The 24,715-nt window shown below is 34.5% G+C and overlaps 4 protein-coding genes across 4 annotated transcripts; 3 read left to right on the top strand and 1 right to left on the bottom strand.

The window, feature by feature from the left end:
• Positions 5,624 to 8,352, top strand: LOC18588476 (nudix hydrolase 8). The gene is made up of 9 exons (XM_018126752.1): positions 5,624 to 5,746; positions 5,855 to 6,123; positions 6,563 to 6,628; positions 6,752 to 6,889; positions 6,987 to 7,061; positions 7,188 to 7,238; positions 7,311 to 7,345; positions 7,498 to 7,606; positions 7,724 to 8,352. Exons 1-9 carry the CDS (start codon positions 5,626 to 5,628, stop codon positions 7,895 to 7,897), a joined length of 1,038 nt encoding a protein of 345 aa, XP_017982241.1. The 5' UTR covers positions 5,624 to 5,625; the 3' UTR covers positions 7,898 to 8,352.
• Positions 9,759 to 14,772, top strand: LOC18588475 (ATP-dependent 6-phosphofructokinase 3). Its single transcript, XM_007012905.2, has 13 exons — positions 9,759 to 10,490; positions 10,844 to 10,890; positions 10,988 to 11,027; positions 11,100 to 11,162; positions 11,262 to 11,399; positions 11,726 to 11,884; positions 11,997 to 12,050; positions 12,135 to 12,203; positions 12,317 to 12,446; positions 12,746 to 13,011; positions 13,187 to 13,235; positions 13,367 to 13,521; positions 14,329 to 14,772. Exons 1-13 carry the CDS (start codon positions 10,107 to 10,109, stop codon positions 14,524 to 14,526), a joined length of 1,752 nt encoding a protein of 583 aa, XP_007012967.2. The 5' UTR covers positions 9,759 to 10,106; the 3' UTR covers positions 14,527 to 14,772.
• LOC18588474 (AP-4 complex subunit sigma) lies at positions 15,530 to 17,165 on the top strand. Its single transcript, XM_007012904.2, has 4 exons — positions 15,530 to 15,827; positions 16,190 to 16,276; positions 16,548 to 16,616; positions 16,762 to 17,165. The coding sequence occupies exons 1-4, from the start codon at positions 15,687 to 15,689 to the stop codon at positions 16,894 to 16,896; spliced, it is 432 nt and encodes a 143-aa protein (XP_007012966.1). The 5' UTR covers positions 15,530 to 15,686; the 3' UTR covers positions 16,897 to 17,165.
• Positions 17,657 to 21,688, bottom strand: LOC18588473 (gamma-glutamyltranspeptidase 3). The gene is made up of 7 exons (XM_018127390.1): positions 21,402 to 21,688; positions 20,032 to 20,369; positions 19,272 to 19,790; positions 18,855 to 19,090; positions 18,503 to 18,767; positions 18,248 to 18,385; positions 17,657 to 18,151 (listed from the first exon to the last, which is right to left on the bottom strand). Exons 1-7 carry the CDS (start codon positions 21,532 to 21,534, stop codon positions 17,885 to 17,887), a joined length of 1,896 nt encoding a protein of 631 aa, XP_017982879.1. The 5' UTR covers positions 21,535 to 21,688; the 3' UTR covers positions 17,657 to 17,884.

The following is a 24,715-nucleotide window of genomic DNA, read 5'->3' as shown; positions in this document are numbered from 1 at the left end:
TCTAGGTGTCGTGGGATGATCAATAGTAGCCGTCCGATTGGCATACTATCAGTGAGAGGTTTGAATTATATTTTTCATTTTGGTGTGTTTGATATTCAAGGTGAATTTTCTTACCCCTTTTTAACACTGACATTAGCAAGTGAAAGTGATCCTCATAATCAATCAACATTTGTTTTTAGTTCAAACATAAGCTAAATTTTAAACTTCGATACTGACATTTCAAACCACTCTTTCCAATGCACTGTTATTGGACAGTTTAAATAATTGAACTAAATTTTGGTATTCAAGAAACAGTTATTTTAAGTTAAAGATAATTTTCTTTCTTTAGGAACAAAAATAATATCACTATGCTAATGTATTTGGTATAAGTTTTACAAGACTAAGTATACATAAAGCTATAAAAGCATCACATATTTCATCATACAATAATGCTGCACCAAATATAATACTTTGTTGATGATGATTAACACTAACAAATAAAGCAAAAGGTCTACTTTATTTTTTTCTATATGTGATATCAAAACATACCACATCTCCAAAGGATTCGTAATTTAATTTCATCCCACTATTTGTCGATAAAATATTTGTAATGAGATCATCAAAATCAACTAATATAACATAAGAAAAATTAGGGTCAGTATGTTACATATTTTGTAGATACTCTAACACACTACTGGTATTTCTAACTTTCATAACTTATGTTCTCTTATAATGTAAGTAATTATTATAGCCTTCAAAAATAAAATCAAGATTCTCGAGTTCATCAACTTTTCTTGTCAAAAACCCAACATTCTGCTTTGGTGCTATTCCGGAGCAATCAGCAATTTCAAATTCAGTAGCTTGAGGAAGATTACTTGCCCTTTGAGATATTAAAAACATACATTTATGTAAAGAAGCTAATGCATGTGTATATTCTACAATAAATTTCATAATGCGTAATTTATCGTCATATCGTTAAACTTTTAATACAACTAAACACTCAAATCTTGTTTTTAGATGGTGACTTTTGACATCATTATTTCTTTTATCATTTCTTCAAGTTTATTGGAAAAAATAACAAAAAACCTTATCTACTGAATTATCATACTTATTCTTATATGCTTTAGATCTTCGAATACTAAATCCAACTTTTTTAGTATATTATAAAAATCATAAATATCTTGTTCTGTTTTAAATTTCATTTTAACTTTTGGAATGATTTATTCTGACATATTTGCATGAACTGAAATTATAATATTAGTATTAGAATCAATCATGTTTGAACACTTATTTGGCTCTAGATTATGCTCCTTCATTGGTTCGACTAATTGGGGAATATCATATTCGGTAAATTCCAATATTCGATACAATTGATCTTTAGTCATTATATTTGTAGTTTCTTTATCTATAATCTCAAAAATAAAAAAATAAACAAATTTTGTTATTTTTAAAAATAATAGAAGGATCATACCTTCTATTTATACTATTTCATTAGATATGCTCAAAATGGATTAATTAAACACAATCAATGATAAAAATACATCAAATTTGAATTAAACAATATACAAAGTTAAAAAAGCAAAAAAAAAAAAAGAAGAAAAACTTAAATGAAAAAGTTAATGAAAAGAGAACCGCCTGCAATCAAATTTGATGTCAATATTTTCACTGACGAACAAAATACACAATGGACTATAAATAACGATGAATAGGACATAAAAAATGCTAAGGGTGTGATACAGTCCATGTATTCAAATTATCGTATGTCTAAAGAAAAAACTGTAGGCTTTTCAAAAGAAAAATCTGAAGAAACAGAATTCAATGAGACATTATGTCTACTATAGGATCCTCTTTATCTTTAGTTGTACAGTTTATTAGTATATCTGAAAGTGTCCTATAAAATAGCAAAGCAACAAATAAAGAGAAGTAGACAATCAACAAGAAAGAAAACCTAATAAGAGATTTTATTTTATTTTGTAAAGTTGCATTAACAGCTAAAAAAAACATAGAACGGCGTTAGTTGAACTTAACTTTACCGTTTATTAACTATTTACCATCCTAAAAAAGAGATAGGACAGATAAAAAAAATAAAAAAAGGAACATGAATGGGGGCACAGTAAGGAGCAGATGATTTGTATTCAAATGCCTCACACTTTATTTATAAATATACACTTTCGAATAAAATAATTTTATTTTATTAATATTTTTCTCTCATAATTGTTTTATTTATTTTAAGTTTTTTGGTACTAACTACCAATGTATCAAACATCCCAAGTTCAGCCGGAAAACAATCGCAGGGCTGCTAGAGCAACCAAAAATGTTACTGTCATAGAAACACTCGAGCAGTTGGGCTGCTGTTGTAGCTCACTTCTTCCTAGACAAACTGTAATCAACAGGGGGCGCTTCCCTGACTAACCTTTAGCAGAGTTTTTCCCAAAAATAGTTATTGTTTGCGTACCCTCTGCAGCAAAGCTGTCAACTTGATCAATGGCTTAAAGTCTATCATCATCTTGGTTTTCTTAAGTCAATATAATTCACAAGACGACTTCCATGGCTTTTGTCCAAAGGACATGTAAAATATACCTTAAAACTGATGCATGCAAACCGTCTCTCCTTACCCACTTCACCCTAGATTGAACAGTTTTATGCTGGATTATTGTTTAAAAGGAAAATTCACGAGCAAACCTTAGCAAAACCCCATCTATGGTCTTGGATTCCCCAGAAGTTTATATTCTGCTTCAGCCATTGAACAAAAGAAACGTAAGCACCCAAATTTCTTCACAATACTTATGCTGATTATAATATGAGAAATTTGACAGCAGTTCTTATATGATTCCGCTTGAATATCGACCTGCATTCTTTTTCTTTCGTTCGTCTTAATTACATTAATATATTACCCTAGTAGCACAAAAAGTTTGATCATTCCTGTCCTGAAGAAAATTCAAGATAAACAGGAGAATTAACAGAAAATGTGAAGACAGAATGTTTGAATGTTTGAGAACAATATATTCTAATGGCCTAACAACTCCCACGCGGTCCATCACCAACAAAGCGTCAAGATGAAGCTCTATACACATCATGAAAGAAAATGAATGGGAATCAGAACAGAGAAAGACAATCCCATGTATGATGCAAGTGCAACTACATCAAAGCTCTGATATCTCATCAACATGACCACATAAGAGGTGTCCATATCAAAAAAGGAATATTGAATTCTCAAAAACGTTAAATATTCCTTCACAGAGCCGCAAGTTACCAAGGGATTATGTCTAAAAATTCAAGGCAGAACAAGTCCATGATATTCTAATATTGGAGAGAATATTCTCATCCTTTCTACAATGGAAGTTGCACTGGTTGCTCCTGTCCATGCCATTGGCAAGTGTTTTATTTTTAAAAACAAAGGATATATTACTTATTCTACAGTATTTTGGATGATGTGAATTTTGTTTTTTTTTTGGATATTTTAAAAAATAATCATTAAAGATAAAATATTTTTAAAAATAGCTCTCTTTATAATTTTAACTATTTTTAGTTAAGTTAGATAAAATTATCATTAATAAAGTTACACACTATGATGTTACACGTCATGTACAAAAATTTGTGATAAATCATGGTTAGCGTGTTACACGTTATGTATAAAAATATGTGACACGCTGTGTACAAAAACTTGTGACAAATTATGGTTAGCGTGTTACACACCATATATAAAAACCTGTGACACACCATTTATAAAAACCCATGACAAGTCATGATTAGCGTGTTACACGCTATGTATAAAAATATGTGACATACCATATACAAAAACTTGTGACAAGTCATAGTTAACGTGTTACATGCTATATATAAAAATATGTGACATGCCACGTACAAAAACCTGTGACAAGTTATGATTAACGTGTTACACGCTATGTACAAAAATATGTGACAAGCCATGGTTAGCTTGTTACATGTCATGTATAAAAATATGTGACAAGCTATAGTTAGCTTGTTACACGCCATGTACAAAAATCTATGACAAGTCATGGTTAGTGTGTTACACGTTATGTACAAAAATATGTGACAAGTTATGGTAGTTTGTTACATGTCATATATAAAAATATGTGACAAGCCATAGTTAGCTTGTTACATGCCATATACAAAAATATATGACAAGTCATGTACAAAAACCTGTGACAAGCTGTAGTTAGTTTGTTACACGTCATGTACAAAAACTTGTGACAAGCCATGATTAACGTGTTACACGCTATGTACAAAAATATGTGACAAACCATAGTTAGCTTGTTACATGTCATGTATAAAAATATGTGACAAGTCATGTACAAAAACCTGTGACAAGTTATGATTAGCTTGTTACACGCCATGTACAAAAACCTGTGACAAGCCATGGTTAGCGTGTTACACGCTATGTACAAAAATATGTGACAAGCCATGATTAGCTTGTTACATGCCATGTATAAAAATATGTAACAAGTTAAGTACAAAAACCTGTGACAAGCTATAGTTAGCTTGTTACACGTCATATACAAAAACCTGTGATAAGTCATGGTTAGGTTGTTACACGCCATGTTGAAAAAAATTACTATTATTACACTCCATGGTTAAAAAAGGTTGTTACACGCCATATTGAAAAAAAAAAATTATTGTTACACGTCATGTTGAAAAAATATTGTTGTTATACGACATATTCAAAAATATTTTTTTTTATAATTGGGAGAGACATGGTATAATACACTAACCAATGAGCCAAATGCTCAGATGTGACATATTCAAAAATATTTTATTACACTTTAATGCCTAAAATGTTGTTATTACTTACGAACNCTCAACTTTTTTTTGTTTTTTTGATAATTTGACACCGATTAAAGTGTTTTTAACATGTTTTCATAAATCAAAATATAAAATTTTTAATCTAAAATACATACTTTGACTAAAAATAAAAAAAAAAATCCTTTGAAAACCTATATTTATAAATTTCAAAAATTTGAGTTTATTGGATATCTAGGTATCAAATTGATTCAATTAAAAGCTATTTCATATATTTGTGATTATTTTTACCGTTTTAATTTTATCCAAAATAACTAAAAATCAAAATTTTCAAATAACCACCCACCCAAGCACGTCAAAACCATTACTTAGTGTTTTGAAAGCGTAAAAAAGAAAAATATAAAAACGCGGGAAAGAGAAATCGGAAGTATAGCAAACGAATGTCGAATAGAGAAATCGATAAAATTTGAGAAATTGGGATGGTGAAAGAGAAATCTGAAGCACAAATGGAAAGAAATTGTGATGAATGATTTAATTTATTTGAAATAGTTTAAAAGTTATTTTTATCAAATCATGACTAAATATGACTATACATAATTAAATTTATTTTGATAATTACTTTTAAAATATTTTTATAAAAAAAGACTATTTTTCATAATTTTTTTTTAAATATATAGCAGGCTCAGATTATGTAATGCAATCATAGTATCTAAAGCTTTCGCCTGCCATCTTCTTCCTTCTACTTGTCCAACACCAAGATGATTCTATTCTCTGTGATATTTATTCCTTTTTAATTCTTCTTATTTGGCAGACCCATGCGCTTGGGCATTTTAATGGCTATATATACTATTGAAGTTGAAGTTCTTTCTACAGTTCGCTCGAATGATGGAAATGATGGCAGCAGAGGTGGGTCTCCAGCAGTCTTCAGGATTTTATTGCCAGCAATTTCCAAGAGTGCCTAGAACTTCATGGACGCAGAATTGCATTTTTCCAGGGCTGTCAAAGGGTAGGAATCTACTACTTTGAATCGCATGATCATCATACACGCATTATACCAAGGAAACAATCGTTACTGCAGAAAATTTTGATTTATTTTTTCTATTGAATCTTTCAGGTTTTTTGAGGAAGTCGTCACTCTCAATGTCCTCCAGCGCCCAATTTCGTTCCTGTCATGTGCCATCTATTAATGGCGGCACGATGCTAAAGCGGAAAGGCATTCATGTCGTGTCTTCTGATCTGGCATCACCAGGCTTGGCAGTGGAGTTGCTTGATGCATGGGATGATGAATATAATGGGGTCATCATCGACACAGAATGCTTACCCTCAAGTGCAAACGCTTTTGCGTCTGCCCTTCTTGCTTCTCTAACCAACTGGAAGCTGAAGGTTTGATGCCTTTGCAGGGACAGAGCATTCATTAACCATGACGGTCAAAGATGTTTGCATATACATGAAACATCATACATCATAAATTTCTAGCCATACAGTCTCGGATTCACCTAACTGCTTTTGGAAGATAATTAAACACATACTTAAGCAACTAAAGCCACTCAGCTTAATTTTTGCAGCGATTAAAAGATTAGTTTGCACAAAGGGACTTTAGTTTTTTACCCTAGCATGTTTCCCTCTTAAAAATTTCAAGGAGGGGAATATCTGCTTTCTTTGGAGCTTCGCTTATATCTGATTCTTTCAATAGCCAAGTTGTCCACCTAGTGAATCTTCTCACAAGCATGTGCAAACCTTCATACAGTGTCAGTTAATTTTGTGAAGTTATTTTAAAATTATTAAGGTAGATAATAACTTGGAAGTAGAATGAAAAATGCAGGGGAAAAGTGGTATATGGCTCAAGATATTGTCAGAGCAAGCTGATCTTGTTCCAATTGCAATTCAGGTGATGGACTAATGATCAATAATTAATCTCAGCATCTACATAAGAAAACTATCTGATCCATCAGTGCCTTAGATTTGTACAAAACAAAAACAACTGAGGTTTTCTGCGTTCACGGATTTCCAGGAGGGTTTTGACTACCACCACGCAGAACCAGGTTATGTTATGCTGACTTACTGGATTCCAGACGAACCTTGCCTGCTCCCTGGCAGCCCTTCTCATCAAATTGGCATAGCAGGATTTGTCATTACTGACAAAAAAGAGGTCATTAATTAAATTACTAGCAGATTTCTTGTCCTTTCCTTTTTGTTATTTTTTTTTTAGTTCTCCCACTATATATTGCCAAATTTACAACATACAGGTCCTCGTTGTGAAAGAGAAATGCCCTTGCAGTTGCTCTGGGGTATGGAAATTGCCTACTGGCTATATCAATAAGGTAATTATAGTCAATTATGTTTATAACTAGAGTTTTGAAGTAATATTAGTATTTCGTTTTGCTTGGGGGAAATGATGTTTTCTAATGCAAAATAACAAGATGTGATTCTTTTTGGTTTCTCTCCAGTATGAAGATATATTTTCTGGAGCTGTAAGAGAAGTGAAAGAAGAAACTGGTGTGAGTAGTCTATAACTTACCCTTTACTAGTACACATGCTCTGCAGACGATCATCATTCTCCCTTCTTGCAGGTGGATACAATTTTCCAGGAAATGGTTGCTTTCAGGTAAAACTACTGCTTCTGGATTATTTCTATTCAATTCAACAAATGTTGGTCTTGTCTTTTACTCAAGGAAAAGAAATAGTAACAATTTTGATAAATATGTGACTACCAGTCCACTTATATAATGGTTTTTCACTTTGTGTGAAATCTGATAGACATGCGCATCGGGTGGCTTTTGAGAAGTCGGATTTGCTCTTCGTCTGCATGCTAAAGCCCTTATCTTCAGATATCATAGTCGATGAGAAGGAAATTCAAGACGCTAAGGTAATCGAGGTTTCACTTCACTAATATAGCCATCAACAGCATCTGCCGTTTCTCTCCATCTTTGTTAAAGTTGGATGACCGATCAAATGAGTTCTGTTATCTAATTTACATGCTCAGTGGATGCCCCTTGGAGAATTCATTGAGCAGCCATTTTACCAAGAAGATCACATGTCGAGAAAGATGATCGAAATCTGCACCGCGGCACATGAAGATCGCTACGATGGATTCACTGCTCAACAGCTGATATCGAAACTTGATGGAAGAGTTACTTACCTTTATTACAAAGGGTGAAGCAAAATTTAGTTCCCTGTTGTGATCTAGTAAAAGGAACATGAAATGTACTTATATGCAATAACGACCCAAACCCAACCCCATGCTATCATGTTTTAAGAAGAACATAAATAATAGTGTGAGACAAACAAATTTAAACCAATAATAACGTTGAAAGAGAAAAGCAAAACCCATGAATAAAAATTTTACTTCAAAATTTCTGGGTTTTCATAGAAAGTTCTGGAAAATCGTTGAAGGTGTGATAGGTGGCATCATTAAGCAATCAAAAAGGGCAAAGGCTCACGTGCTTCCAATAAAACTCTTGGATCAAAACGGTTGGCATTTGACAGGAGGAAGTCAGGGAAAGGCCAGAAAAATAAGCCCTCCATACAGCGCAGTAACTGCTAATTCTAGATGGACCCGAATCCTAATCTCTTGCTGCTGCTGCTGACCACCACACCTTCCATGAAGCCCGTGTCCTGTGCTTGTAGACTTGTAGTTTTAGTTTTTTTTTTTAATTCTTTTTATTTTAATTTGACACGTCACGTTACCCCTGTGAGACTGACCCATTTTTGTCTGAAATGGGCAAAGGCATGCCAGCATACGACCAAGGAAAATGACTGTCTGCATGTGTCAACTCTCTAGAAAATTAATTTGATCACGAAAGATGGTCGAGTTTTCCCTTTTAACACTCCAATCTTGATGAATAAACTATATGATCCCTCATATTTCTTCAATTTAATTTGGAAAATGTATTTTTCCCCTCTTTTCATTCTAATCTAAACACCCGTTTTACTAGTCTTTTTTTCTTTTTTAACTCTTAAATTATTTACATAGCCACGCAAATTAGCGGACTAAATACTCAAAATAAATGTACATAAATAATCACTGTGAAAACATAAACTCCAGGGGATTTGCACTTTGTCTTCAGTCAATAACTCCTGTCAAACTGATTCTTCTATTTTACTTTGATTTGAATGAAGAAAAGAAAAACTTGAACATTGACTGAGAGATGAGAATAGTCATTAATTAGCAGCCTAAAAATATTTGAGAGAAAATAAATTAAGAAAAGGAAATGGAAATGAATCATTGAAAGAGGAATGTTGGAAATATACTGAAATAAGCTTCCTATACTTCCTCTCCAAGTCCTGTTCCTTGGTGCAAAAGAAAATCACACCACGTTAAATTCTCTAGTAATGATTGTTAAATTGGTAATCCATGTGAAAGAATCTTCCTACTAAGAAAAAGGGCAATAAAAGCTAGAACCAAAGTCTTACGAGCGGACCACCGAACATGAATAAAACCAGCAATTAGCCAATTACCTAACTGTGGTCGACAAACGTTGCTACTTCAAACAGCATAGTAATTTTGATTTTTCCCCTCAGGATGCAACAACTTAGCATTTGGACCACGTAGAAGAAACCCATTTTCACATTTTCCATGCATCCCTCAATAGGATTTCTCTTATTTCAAAAAAATAAAAAAAGACTAGCAGCTTTGACCTTATTTGTTAAAATTATCGTTTGAGAAAAGTGCCAAATCATTTAAAGGGCATAACTGATCCCTCCTTGAGTATCGTACAGATTTCTATTGTAATAATTAAATCTACATTTTTATAAAAAAAGTATTAATCAATTAGAGAAAGGAAGGTTCATGCATAACCAGACCGAAAAGCATGTGGTCGGCGATGCCTTGTCTAGAATCTAATAGCTACAGAACTATATCCAATGTGCGCCATTAACCTGGTATTGGACTGCCCCTAAAGCCTAAAACAACAATCAGACCCGATCCGAATCCGATTTCACTACCCTTTTCACTTTTCACTAACCAAACACAAAGCACTTCAGTTGTATTACTTATTTCCCGAAAAAGCCGAACCAAATTAAAATATCCATAAAGCCAAACCTTTCCCTTTCCTCCTCACTTTCTTCTCCCAAGACACTGTGATGAATAGTAACTACACAACGTGGGAAGGGAAGCCAAAAAACCAAAGGCAGATGGTCTTTATCTCTGCGTCAAAAACCACACAATAATCACAGGCGGAACCAGGTATTGCCAGCTCTTCCTTCTGCTATATAAGGCCATTTCCACCCTCAAAACAACCAGAAACCAATTTTTTTTTTAAAGAAAAGTCATCTGGGGTTCATTTTTAGTCAACAGTATCTCCTATAAATATGGATTTCTCTTTTTTCTCTTTTTGTTCGAAAAACCCGTCTCGATGTCCCGTTGAATGGATTCCGTCCTCGCCCCTTCTTCCACGTCGTCTTTCTCTTCTCCACTGAACAATAATAATAATCATCATCATCATAATAAGAATTTTTACAAAAGTAATATTAATAATAGTAAGAATATATCGCGCTTCTCGGTGCCATCGAATTCTGGAATCTGTAATTTGAGAAAGTTTAGTACGGTCAGTTTTGGCTACGGATACCGTTACGGTTGCGGTTGTCGTTTGAGGAGGAGTTCCGGCTGTTCGAAGATCCACGATTCGACGCGTGGCGCGATGGCTTCTTCTGCTTCGCCTGAGAATTCAAAGCCTAAGGTCGTGACCGGTCCTGGTGGTTATGTCCTTCAAGATGTTCCTCACTTGTCAGATTACATTGCCGATCTTCCAGTAAGCTTTTTCCTTCTTTGCTCCTCATTTCTACGTATAATTACACGTACTTATTATTTTCGTTGAATCTGTTATCGTTTTTCCGTTGCCGATAATAAGGATTGGAGAAAAAAACAGAAGGCAGCTGTCTTTTCAAAAGCTTGATTTTCCCTGTGTCTTTGTCGGCAACCAATTACAAAATTAGATTGAAAATGTTTTTTTTGAATATTATATTTATTTTGTATTCACCTTCTCAGTTTTTTTGTTTAATGATATTTCTGATTTTTAAAATTAATTGATAACAAATCAGTTAATTTTTAAGATTTGATTTCTGTTATTAAATCTGATTTTGTCTTTCCTTTTTCCGATGACAGACTTATCCCAATCCGTTGCAAGACAATCCGGCATACTCAGTTGTTAAGTAAGCCCAATTTTACATCTTCTTTTTCAAATTTTATTTAATACTAGTATCTTTTAATTGTGCTAATGTTGCTGGATCGATTGCTCTGTTTCACCAGGCAATACTTTGTCCATGTCGATGATTCCGTTCCTCAAAAGGTTAGTTTTCCTTATATTTTCTTTAAAACTTTATTTGTTTCTATTTTAATGTTTCTCTTTTCTTGTTTATAGGTTGTTGTTCACAAGGACAGTCCAAGAGGAATACATTTCCGACGAGCTGGACCACGTCAAAAGGTACGAGTTAATGTTATGTAACCTATGAATGAGATTTGGAATGATAAAATTCTGAATCATGTTTTACAGTATTGTGTTGGGTGTTTGATGGTTTCTTAGGTGTATTTTGACTCGGATGAAGTTCATGCCTGTATTGTGACGTGCGGTGGTCTATGCCCTGGACTCAATACTGTGATTAGAGAGCTAGTATGCGGCTTACACCATATGTATGGCGTGAAGAAAGTTTTGGGGATAGATGTAAGTGATCATTCGACTTTTTTTGTGGAGTTCTCTTTCCTATTACTCCTTCTCATTTCCCCTCCGAAAGGTGAATAAATAAGCGAGAAGTTTCTCAAACCATTAATGCTCCCTGTCTCTGCGTTGCTAATAAGAGCACCAAATCTTGATGACTTAATAAAAGCATAAAAACATATACTACATTGACTTGCATTATTAAATGTGTCAACTTACCACCTTCATGCTGGTATAGGTTCCTTTTGCTTGATCAGAAGACACTGCAAAATATATATCCATCCTTTAATAAGTTGGTGCATTGGCAATTAACAATTTTAATGCATTTCTAGGGAGGATACAGGGGATTTTATGCTAAAAATACCGTACAATTGAATCCCAAGGTTGTCAATGATATCCATAAACGTGGTGGAACAATCCTTGGGACATCACGAGGTGGGCATGATACCTCAAAAATTGTTGACAGCATTCAGGATCGCGGAATTAATCAGGTCTGTTAAAAATACTATATTTTTATAATTTTTGCTCAAGTAGAAGTACAAGTAGTTATTATGATCAAGACATACCAATCTAACTGACTTATGATCATTTTTCGTAATTCAGGTGTACATTATTGGAGGAGATGGAACTCAGAGAGGTGCATCTGTGATATTTGAGGTGATTTCTTTAATAGAATATACACACATTGATTTGCTTTGCGAATTTGTGCATATTAAAAGAATTTTATCCCACACTTTACAGGAAATTAGAAGGCGTGGTCTCAAAGTCTCAGTTGCTGGAATCCCCAAAACCATTGACAATGACATTCCGGTACTCCTCTTGGCTTGGATAGAATGTTGTACCAAGTCTGTTAGGAATTGCAACCTATTTTATTTGGTTACTACACAGTCTCAAAACTTTGACACTGCTGTTGCACATGACAGGTTATTGACAAGTCCTTTGGCTTTGACACTGCTGTTGAGGAGGCTCAACGTGCCATTAATGCTGCTCATGTTGAATCTGAAAGTATTGAGAATGGTATTGGTCTTGTGAAGTTGATGGGTCGCTACAGTGGTAAGTTTCTCTTTCAGTTTGAAGTGTTAATCCTGCATTGCAAGAAGTGAGAAAATTACAAACTTTTTAAGCTATTGGTTTTAATTTAAATCTTTTCTATTTTAAGTTGTGTCATTTAAAATTTTCCATGGTTTTGTTCCTTTCTTTCATCAACATGGTGATTGAGTATTATTCATTTAATTTTTTTGTTCTGCAAATGAGTTTACATTCCCCTTAATTATGCTTCTCTGTTTCCTGAAACTTTGTCAGAATGTTTTTTGTTTTTTTTATTGTTGCATCTAAACCTGACTGATGGGCAGGTTTTATTGCAATGTATGCTACTCTTGCAAGTCGAGATGTGGATTGTTGCTTGATTCCGGAGTCACCCTTTTATCTTGAAGGACCTGGTGGGCTTTTTGAATACATTGAAAGACGACTCAAAGAAAATGGGCATATGGTTATTGTGATAGCAGAGGGTGCAGGACAGGAGCTACTTTCTGAGAGCATGCAATCAATGACTAAGGAAGATGCTTCAGGGAACAAGCTTCTCCAGGATGTTGGGCTATGGATATCACAGAGGATCAAGGTATGCCATATGGGTTCAACCTAGGTACAATTTACAATCTTTTGAGGTAGCAATATGGTAAAAAGCTCCAGGGTGTGCATTTGAGCAAAACTCCCATCTGAGCAGACATGTGTCATGACATATAATATGGACCTTTTTGATGTGACATTCATTGTTTTTTTCCTGTCATTTTCAGGACTACTTTTCAAAACAAAGGAAGATGCCCATAAACCTCAAATATATAGGTTTGTAGAATAAATATATAAGATGTTTTTGAGAACTTTTTTTCACCAAAGAAAAAGATCATAGGTGTTTTTGAGTAAAGTAGCTAGCTGTTGGCAGAAGTTATTGAGAATTGTACTTTGTCCACTGGCAGATCCTACTTATATGATTCGTGCTATTCCAAGCAATGCATCTGACAACGTTTACTGCACACTTCTTGCTCAAAGTGTTGTGCATGGAGCGATGGCAGGGTACACTGGCTTCACAAGTGGTCTTGTCAATGGCAGGCAGACATACATTCCCTTCTATGTGAGTTCATCCTGAAATGACTTAGAGAGTTTTAATTTGGAAATTTCTTCTAGAAAATCATTGGTTTTTTTTTTTTGCATGCTTTATGAAATCGAAGTATTTCAAGATTGTGTGATTTTAGTGTCCCTTCTGTAATGTTGACACTTCCTGTTTCTTTGTATGTGTAACTTCTATTGACGGTCAGTTAATCTTTTCTGTGTTTGCTGATGTTCACATTCTTTGTAGCATTCCTCAAGCTTCTATTGTTCTTTTCTTATATCTATTATTCCCATAAGCACTTATCTCAACTCTTCTGGAATACATGGATGCCCTATGATAATTGAGTCTCCCACAGAACCTGCTTTGATGTTTATTTTTTTCACTGGGGTGAGGTTAGATATATGCCACTTGGTAATAAATCTTCCCCAAAGAACATGCCTTGATGTTTATTTTTCCTCTAGGGGGTGGTAAATGAGTCTATCGCTCTTCACTAGTAATTTTTCTTTAGGCTGCTGTCTGAGTATATGTGGAGTTAGTTGTTCAAAAACATCACTTGCATTGTATTCTATGACAATTCTTGTCCCAGTTTCCACATTTAAGAAGTATGAGATCAAAATTTGAAATCTTCAATTTTTTTTTTTAAGTAGCTTTCTCCTTTGCCTTCATGGTTGAACTGATGAGAAGGTAATCACAAAGAGTGACAATGAAAGATTTGTTGAGACGGTCATACTAGATTTTATATTTTTCTTTAGCAATAATGTTGATAGATGCAACAACTGAAAACTTTTATATTTGAGATGGAGTTAATTTTCTGATGATTCTCTGCAGCGAATTATCGAGAAACAAAACAAGGTTGTGATTACAGATAGGATGTGGGCAAGGCTTCTATCTTCAACAAATCAACCTAGCTTTTTGAGTGCTAAAGATGTCATTGAAGACAAAGTTGATGGAGAAGAATCAAACCAATTGTTGGATAATGGAAATTGTAGCGAAGAGAGTTTGGTTTGCAAGGAGATAACCAATTGAAGTCAGTAGTGTACCACCGCTACTGCTTTAGCCCATAGTTAAAGATAGCCAGCTGCCTAGTGTTCTGCCATAAGCCCTGAATTATTCTGTTATATGTAATATTCAGCGGTTTGATTTTTTTTTTTCACTTGCTGAAGCTTAAGAGTAAAACTTATATGGGTCTATCCCTCATTATGTGCTGCAATGGTGTCCATTTCTGATGACAATGTTCAATGTAAGTAATAATATCTAGTGTGCTTATCTCAAGTCAGTTGTGATTCTATTTTTGGTGTGGGAACGAGTTATATGATGCTAGTGAAAGCCTGGTACTCACTATTATGCAGGCAGCGGGACTGTAGGCGAACAGGGACCAGAGTATCAGGATGATCCAGGACCAAAAGAATTGGACTTTTAAAAAGATCGTAACAAAAAAAAAGAATAATAGTTCATAGTAGTTCTATTCTAGTGAAAGTGAATGTTAAAGTTTCGATTCATAAATTAAAAAATAACAAAAAAAAAAGAACGGAAGAATTGAGAATCTGAAAAATTATTAACGAAAGTTATTATTGAATGTATAGAATTTACGCTTTTCTCGTGTAAATGACTGTTCTCTTGATTCAAGTCGACAAAACTTTAGAGTGATATTAGTACATTAATTTGAAAATTTTAACCAGTGCACCATTTCGATCATATCAACCTACAAGCCATGGACCATCCTTAGTACATATTAAAGTTTTATGTATTTCTTTGTCACCAAAGCATCGTTTGGCAAAAGTTGAACACAATCATAAAGTTCCTCATATTAGAGTGGGTGGGGCACCTATCTTGTCTACTTTTATGAGTGAATTTGTAAATATCTTCTTCGTAAGTCAACTTGAAATAAATTACATGAGATTTTTTTTTTTATTTTCTATAGCAAATACGATGACTGTAAAAAAAAAAAAATTAACCCATTTATGAGCAAGAGTTATCGGCCCAGGCCCAACATGGTGGAGCAATCTATAAAAATTGAATATTGAAGAAAAACGCGAAAAGTAAAACTGCTTGGTCCTAATCTGCAATTTTTCCATTAACTACAGAAACAGAAAAGAAAAAGCAAAAAAAAAAAAAAAGAAAGGAAGCGCGATCCATTTTGCTGTTCCAGTGTAGAGATACAGATCCAGGTAGAAAGAAAGAAAGAGATGGGGATTAGATTCATATTGATGGTGAACAAGCAAGGGCAGACTCGTCTCGCCCAATACTACGAATGGCTCACCCTCGAAGAACGCCGTGCCCTCGAAGGCGAGATCGTCCGCAAATGCTTAGCTCGCACCGAGCAACAGGTTCTTAATATTTCCCCTCTCATGCCTGATGCCTGCATTCTATAAATTGCAGCTGGAACAAAGAAAAACATTGCATGCAACTTTTTAATCTAAATCTTAAATTAATTTGATTAAATTGTCCATAATTATTACCTTCTCCGATCTTTCTTCTTTTCGTGTTGAATCAGAACAATTTAATCTGTTCGTGATTTGAATTTTGTAATTTCTAATTCCATCATTCAATTCAAGAATTTCTAGCTGCTAGAGAATTGTGCCCTATCTGAATCGTTTCCAGTTATCATTTTGTTTTATGTAAATCATTTATTGACGTACGGTTTTTCATATACTTAATTTCTTTTTTTTTTTTGGTTTAATTATGACAGTGTTCATTTGTTGAGCATCGAAATTACAAAATTGTATACAGGCGATACGCTTCACTGTTTTTCTTAGTTGGAGTTGACAATGATGAGGTAACTTCCATTTCTTTCCTTAACTCTAGGATTGTTTTGGTAATAAAAATTCTAGCAATACATGCTTAAATCTAACTCAAGGTAAAACCTGATTAAGCATCAAAAGAATGTTTTTGACATTGTCTTAAATGTGAAAGAATTTTGGATAAGCTTTCTAGAACTCGGGTTATAATATGAGCCAAGACTTAATTCAAGCTTACATGTTTCCAGTTTGCTTATTGCTTGCCCACTTGTATTTATCTTTTATCCTCCCTTGTCTTTGATGTGGCAGAATGAGCTTGCAATTTTGGAATTTATACATCTCTTAGTTGAAACCATGGACCGTCATTTTGGCAATGTGGTAAGTGCTTTCCGAAGAAGATTGGTTAATGTCTAACCCTTTCAAAGTCACTGGACTTGTGTAGTTGTGTCTCTTAACAATTCGTATTATTAGGATTCAGGATACCTAATTACTGTTATCTCTTGTTTATATTTTTTTATTGCAGTGTGAGCTAGATATCATGTTCCATTTAGAGAAAGCGCATTTCATGCTGGAGGAAATGGTTATGAATGGTTCCGTTGTTGAAACCAGCAAGACTAACATTCTGACTCCAATTCAGTTGATGGACAAAGCATCATGATGGCAAAAGAGGGGTGACTTGTTAGGTTGGGAATGGTGATTTTCTTTGAGAATCCTGGCAAGTTGTTTGTTACTTTCTCCCTGTTTTTCTTCCCCTTGTTTCTTCTCATTTCAAGCTTTTGAAGTTTTGCCTGTTGTACACTAAGCTAAATAGAGCACAAAGCTTCAACGGTTTCCTTCATACTGAATTGTATTTAGTGGTTGCTTGTATTATAGTATCAACTATCATTCATGGTAGAAGTGGCTTTAGTGACGTTTGATTTTTCTTTATAGCTTGGCACTCTATAGTCCATTGAAATTGGCATAAAAACTGGCCGCTTATCAAAGTAGTTTCAGGGAATCTGGCCAAGAATAAGTCACACACCTAGCTCTTAGCGCCCTGCTTTCCCCCTCACCTTTAATCAATTTACACCCAGCCTAATGCTTGCTCATGTTAGTACCATGGATTCAACGGCTGAATATGTCTTTTCTCACTTGATACAACATATGCTCTAGTTTTATTGTGTTAAGATGACCTTGTGACCATACGTTCAGATCAGGGGCCTTGAGATAGTATTTTGGATTCTAAATGACAGTGGTGTTCCTCTTCCCAAAGGTTAAGTCAGGACATGGCATACTGCCGTGATTCCTATGAAAAACTGAAACTGTGCGAGTTATTCAAACACGTTATGATACTTGACTTGAGTACTGACGGGGAGCTTGTGTCTTGATGGGAGATGCAGTATTTATTCACCCTGAAAAGAAGCTACGAGCGACAAGACTTTGTTTCCAACTGAGGACTGACTACCCTTAGGCGAAATTTTATTTACAAATTTTGAGTTGAAGTGGTTCACAAGAATGAAATTATACACGACTGATCTTATCTGAAAACAGTCCAGTGAATGAACAGTCGTGTTCCTCATGATTACATAATTATCTTGTAAGTGATTAATTCGATGATCGCTCTGTTCCCTCAGGACGTCTAAACCCCCTAAAAGAAAACAAAGGGATCAAAGTGCCGCAGGCTTCCCATCTTTTCTAGGGTCACTAACGGCAGTTAGTGTTCCATGATATATATTGGAACCTTTTCCATATTTTCGGCCCATTTCGATGGGGTTTTGGAGGGTTTGAACAACAAACTGGACGATAGCCCCACTTGACTTAGCCTGCAGGTGATGACCCTTCTCTGCCAAGAAAGTCTTTGTCTCCTCGGCAAGCTCGATATGATCACCATCAATCACAGTCCAGTTTTCATATGAAACTACATTTGGTATTAGCTGCAGGAAACCAAGGTAAAATTCATCCGATTCTTTTTCATATACAGGATACGAATTACACCTATTATGTCTTCATGTATTCAAACTCAGTCATACCTTGTGGTAGATCCTTGGATGTTGAACCGCGGCTAAAGGTTCCGTCCCCAAGAAAAAATGATTTAGGAAAACCTGGATTACTGCTGGTATTATGCTCATTCCACCACTGCCACCAATGACCCCGGCCAGCTGATTATCCTGCCAAAAAAGGTCCTATGGTTAGTCAAAGAGAAAATGATTCGGAAGTTGGATCATCTTAACTTCTTATGATGCTTAAAATTAGAAACTGTAAGAGCTGCATCGAATTTTCTAAACCTTGGTAATAATAAGTGGTGTCATGGAAGATAGAGGCCTCTTTTTTGGGCGAATAAAATTTGCTGGAGCAGGAGGGAGCATGTCAGGAGAAATCTCTGTTGGTGCTGAGAAATCACCCATCTCATTGTTAACCACGATACCAGTGGAAGGAGATAGCACCCCAGCTCCAAAAGGATAATTTACAGTGGTTGTCATTGATACCGCATTGCGTTCCGCATCTACAACACAAAAATGGCTAGTTCCATGGTCTCTGAGTTGACTCCATCTGGTAACAAGGATTAGAAAGCTCAGAAACATCACTTCATGAAAAAAATCTAAGTTCTGTTTGTGTCATTATGTATATAATTTATACCTGTACATATAGTAGTCTGCTGGGAAAGTAGTGTTGTCAAGTATCTTTTGCTGAATTTGCTTTGCATAAGAAACGGAAAGCATTTCAGATGTATATTTGGTTATGTCCACAAAATCAGGATCACCCAAGTTCATTCGTTCAGCAAACATGTGTTTCAATGCTTCAATCAGGCGATGCAAGCCAAGATCCCCCTTTGCAGCATCAGCACTTCCGTAGCTCCCAAGGATGTTCATAACCTGTTTCATATCATCATGTTTAGAAGACCCAGTCCTACTGCTACTAGAATCCAAAGCATGGAATTTGAATTCAGTAAAACTAAACATCCGTTATTCTAAAACACAGAATAGCCAGACACAAGCTCTAAGGCGTTCAGCCCTATGATGTATTAGATAACTAAGAAGAAAGTACATTACGCACCAGAGACAGCCCGAGTGTTCCACTTGAAGGAGGTGGCATTCCATATATAGTGTAGTCCATTACATTTGCAACCATTGCATCTGTAACTTCTACCTTGTAATTCCGTAAATCTTCCATTGTCAAAATCCCACCAGCCTGTCTCACATCTTTTACCAATTTCTCTCCAATGGTTCCATTATAAAGAGCATCTGGTCCTTGTTCTGCCACTGCCTCAAGGCTTTGCGCTAGCTCCACATTATAGCACTTTTCACCCGCTTGTAACAACTTCCCCTTTGGTGCAAACACTCGCCTTAAGCCAGGGTCATTCATGATCATCCTCCCATTGCTAGCAATGCATAATCCGAGATATGGAGCAACCACAAATCCCTCTTTAGCAAGTTTTATTGCAGGCTTAAATAATGTCCTCCAAGCTAATCGTCCATATCTCAACCAAGCTTCATGAAGGCCAGCAATCTCACCAGGAACTCCCATTGATAATGCACCTCTATACTTGGCTTTGATATCATTCATATACATATCCTGCATGTTAACAATTACAGTCTTGAGAGGCAGAATAATGGCAAAAACTAATTTCATTATGCTTTTATGGGTCTAAGCTTATGTTATTCCCAACTTTCAATGGCCAACTGACTCGAACAATAACTACTTGATCATTACGGTATTTGTGAAGCAATACTTAATTACTTATGAAAGATAAAACCAACAATACCATAACACATCAACTTGTCTTAAAATATTGTTTAAAGAGAGAATTCTGAACCTGTGAAGCAGCCAAGGGAGCAGTTTCTCTCGAATCAAAAGCTTGGGTTTGTGAAGTTGATGAAGACCTGACAATCATGAATGCTCCACCTCCAATTCCACTTGACATTGGATTGACAACTCCGACGCACAGTGCTATTGCCACCGCAGCATCCACCGCATGCCCACCTTTCTTGAGCATGAGTACACCAATTTCAGAACAACGTCCATCATCGGCAGCAACAACACCTTGTTCTGACTCGACACTGTTAGGGCCACGGACTTGAATCCTTTCATCGTACTTGTATCCTCCTTTGACTACCAAGTAACTCCAGTTGTCTCTGAATATTAGGCCTACAACTGAAACATAAAACCATATGCCCAGCATCAAATAAAGTACACTCCCATAATTATAAACTATATGCAAATGCAACAACAAGTATCAATCTTCATTAAAAGGAATTTCATTAAAGGATTTAGTGAAAGGGGAATAACTTCTTAACAACCAAGAAGCTAGGACCTTTGCTAAATGGTAACTTCTTCTCAAATATGTGCAAATGACCATAAGGTAAAAAAAACATCCATAGAATCAAATCACAATAACGTCCAGGTTCACAAGGCTGTAATAAAGTTTTCGATCATAACAAAGTGGTTACTGTAAATTTTATTAAACGGAAACATATCTTACCAGAACCTCATTCAAACATTCAATGTGAGCAGAAACATGACCAGCAAACATGTTCCTCCAATTTTATGGTAAAAAATAAAGGACCGGTAAAGAAACTTTGGATATTTTTTGTAAACATCGGCAGAATAATGAGTAAATGATCTGGCACTCCTTCTATATGTAAATATCAAGGCTTCTTGCCATTTAAAACCCGAAATAATCCCCCACTCAGAACTTAGAATTTTTACAGTTCTCACATGGTGGTAGATTTTAGAAATGTTTATGAAACTTGATCCGAGAGAGAAAGGCAAAAATTCAGATGTAAACCTGGAGACTGTAAACAAAATTCACATATTTTTGAAAACTAATGAACCCAAGAACAAAATTCTGCTTCACTATTATCACCCTCTTATCTAAACAGAACCGAGTCAATTTGCAGCAGAGTTTTCATTCTAAAGCGCATTTAACTTCTAGCAAGGGCCAATCAAGCACAAAATGGGTTATTTGCAGTAGTAAATTTTTGGTTTCTAAATTCTTATGGCAGAGAACAGAGAATCGTTGACCTTTACATAAAATAGACAAAACCAGGGGAATAGTCTTTCGAGGAAAAAACCCAGCAAAAAAAGGCCGAGGAAATATAAAAGCAGACACATACTAAACCAGTCAAGATACCAGAAAACAGAAAACGAAAACAAAAAATGAAAGTAAAGGGAGAAGAATCTGACTTGAGAAGGTTAACAAAACGAAGATGAAGCAAAGAGCTCTGTTCCATTTCTTGTTTCCCCTCTTTTCATTTGCCGCCAACAAATCCAAATGATCACTGTCCAAAAGCGGAGCTTCCATGTTCTGTCGCCCCATGTCTTTGTCCTTTTTTGCCTTCTTCTTCCAAAAAAAAGAAGTTAGGTGCAGTGGTGGACTGGCAGAGATATCGACATCATCATCATCAGGAGTTATATAATTCGGAAAGACGTAACAACGATTTATGGCTGGCCCCAATATACCTCAGCCAACAAGCAATAAATAGCAGAAAAGAAATATAATATTATATTATGTATAGAATTAAGAGCTCTTCTCTTACTGGACAGCGGAGTCGGGCAAGCTACTGCTCCCTTTTCTTTACCATTTATGCATTGCCACGTTTAGAATGAGCTTGGTTTTTTTCACTCCTTGTGAATCAACAAAGGCTGATTTGGATTTTTGGACCATGGCGTTCATGAGGAGTAAAAATTTGAAAAAATTGTAACAAATAACTCAATTCAAAAATATTTTTTTTTATAATTTTAATTTTTTTAATCAATTTTTAACATGAATTGACAACAATATCCTTTAAACAATTTCAAATAAGTTAAAATAATTTTATTTTTCTCTATCCCATCATCTAGACAAAAATTTTAAAATTAAATCTTGATTTCTCTCTCTGATCAAATACTGTCTATCTCGCCATTCAGATATGACATCAAGTTCTTTATTATTTTATTTTATTTTTTTAAATGGTAGATCTTGGGGTTTTCAAGCACGATGAATAACAATTTTACTCTTCTATGGTGATTGCAGGTAGCATGATGAATTTAACAATCGGATGCTTTCTAGTGATAACTTGCTTCGAAACGTGTGCTACAATAGAAATGTCTGTGTTGATGAGTTGGATAAGATTGGTTAAGATGATGGGCTCAAGGAGAAGAAATAACTAAAGTATGTTTGATGGATTTTATGGTGATTCACGGTTTTGTTGTGTATTGGATTGGGATGATTGTTAAGCATATTTGTTGAGGATTTTGATTTTTTTATAGGATTTTGAATTGAAATTGTTCAAGAAATATTTTGTAAATGAAGTATATTTTGTTTTTGCATAAAGGGAGTGAGCAAAGCCTCCTGATAGGGATTTATTTTGTCTTGCTTTAGAGGGTAATGAAGTTTTGTAACCTATCTTTTATTAAATGCACAATTTCATGGCTTAACAAAAAAAAGTATGTGTTTTAGGTTCTTAAGTTTATTAGTTTATTCATAGAACCCCAAAGTTAAGAAGTTAAAATTGATTAGACTGGTTTTTAAGTATTACAAGACTGATTTTTAGACATTACGTGACTTAATCACTGCGTGATTAATTTTTGGGCATTACATGATTGGTTTTAGACATTGCGTGATTGGTTTTTAAGCATTGCTTGACTAATTTTTAAGTAATGCTTAAGTCACACAATGTCTTACCAACTAGTCACGTAATGTCTTACTAATAAGTCACGTAATGCCTTATCAAAAATTAGTCACGCAATACCTAAAGTCAATCACGTAATGTCCAAAGTCAGTCACGTAATGCCTAAAAACTAGTCATGTAATTTCTAAAAATCACAAAAACTAATAAATTTCATTTAATAAGATCAATAACTTCAAATGAAACATCATATTCCATTTAACAATATAATTAACGAATATGCCTACTTGACAAAGAATGCTCAAAATGTTCAAAAGTTTTTCTTCATATATAAAAAATCACTCCAAAATGCTTAAAAATGCTTAAAACGTTCATAGATTTTCTTCGTGTATTAAAAACTACTCTAAAATACTCAAAATGCTTAAACGTTTTTCTTTTTGATAAAGAATACTCCAGAGATGAATAGTTTGGCAAAAAAAGCTCAAAGAATATGAGTCAGTTTGAGGCACAGACCTAAACATACTTAACCTATTAATAGGTTTCGAGTTAAGGCGCGGAACCAAATAAATGGGTTGTTTTCATTAAGGATAATTTTGTTTAAATTTTAATTTTCTTGATTAAAAACAGTTAAAATTATAAAGAGATCTATTATCAAAAATACCTTATGCATGGGGCCCATTTATAAAAAAAACACTAAAAATTTTAGTAATTATCTTGGGTTCCGGTAACTGCTAATGTCACGAACCACAAGCTATTAACACATGAGATAGATGTTGTACTTATAAATAAAAATTTTTTAAATTAATAAATCGTGATAAGTGGTATCAAAAATTAATTTAATTTTTTATTTTTTAAAAATATTATGAGAGATATTAATGTCGAAGTAAATCTGAATCAAGATAAGTTGCTCTTCTTTACAGGTGGAAAAAACAATGTAGTGACGAAGTTATACAATTGAATGTGGTAGAATGGCATGAATCTCACATCTATTAAAAATAGGATGAATATTAAATTTATAAATAATTTTTTTTTAATTTTAAAATATATCTTTTAAATCGAAAGTGTGAATTCAGAGGTGAAGGGGAAAGGGCTAGTGGGGGCACATAACTAGCAAGACTAGTTAGGATAATAACACAAATAAGTGTCACACACCTTCCATGATCAGAAATCGAACCTAGGCCAATATTGATGGGGGGCTATTGACAATTATATGACCGTAGACACACTGTGTTACCCAGTCTAGTAAGACATTGGGTCGAACCCAGTCTCACAAGATTGTGGGTCAAATGTACAAAAAATTACACAAGGAACCCAACTTTAAGAGGACCCCTCCTCAAATAAGGTAGTTTGTTTAGGACAAAATTCTTGTATAATTATTTATTACGTAAAATATCCCAACTTATTAAATTTTAGTCGAAATTTTAAACAGGCCTATTAGTTTTTTAAATGGACATTTCATCCAAAAAATACAAACATTTTTAAAAATTTCTTTTTAAAAAAATATAAATTTCTTTTTAAATAGAGATTAAGAAAAGTATAAATTTCTTTTTTTAATTAATTTAAAAATTATGATTATATTTTTAAAAAATAAAAAAAAAAGACATCGGTTGGTGCTCCTCTAGGGAGGGGAGCACTAGATTGGTGCTCCCAACAAACGGGAGCATCGAAGTGTCAAGCTCCTCAAGGGGAGCTTGATCAGGTCCCCAAGGGAGCACCGGTGCTCCAATCTTAGGAGTTTTTTTTTTAATTAATAAAAAATAATAAAATTATATAATAATAATTTTAAAAATTAATCAAGAGTAGAATTATATTTTTATCTTTGTCACGTCAACAAGTTGACGAAAATACTAACGATTGGCTAACGGTTGAATTTGCATGTTTAGTGAAAAA

Source organism: Theobroma cacao, chromosome 9 (genome assembly GCF_000208745.1).
Source record: "Theobroma cacao cultivar B97-61/B2 chromosome 9, Criollo_cocoa_genome_V2, whole genome shotgun sequence".
Lineage (NCBI taxonomy): Eukaryota > Viridiplantae > Streptophyta > Magnoliopsida > Malvales > Malvaceae > Theobroma > Theobroma cacao.
The sequence above is the reverse complement of the archived record's forward strand: the minus strand, read 5'-3'. Positions and strand labels throughout refer to the sequence as shown.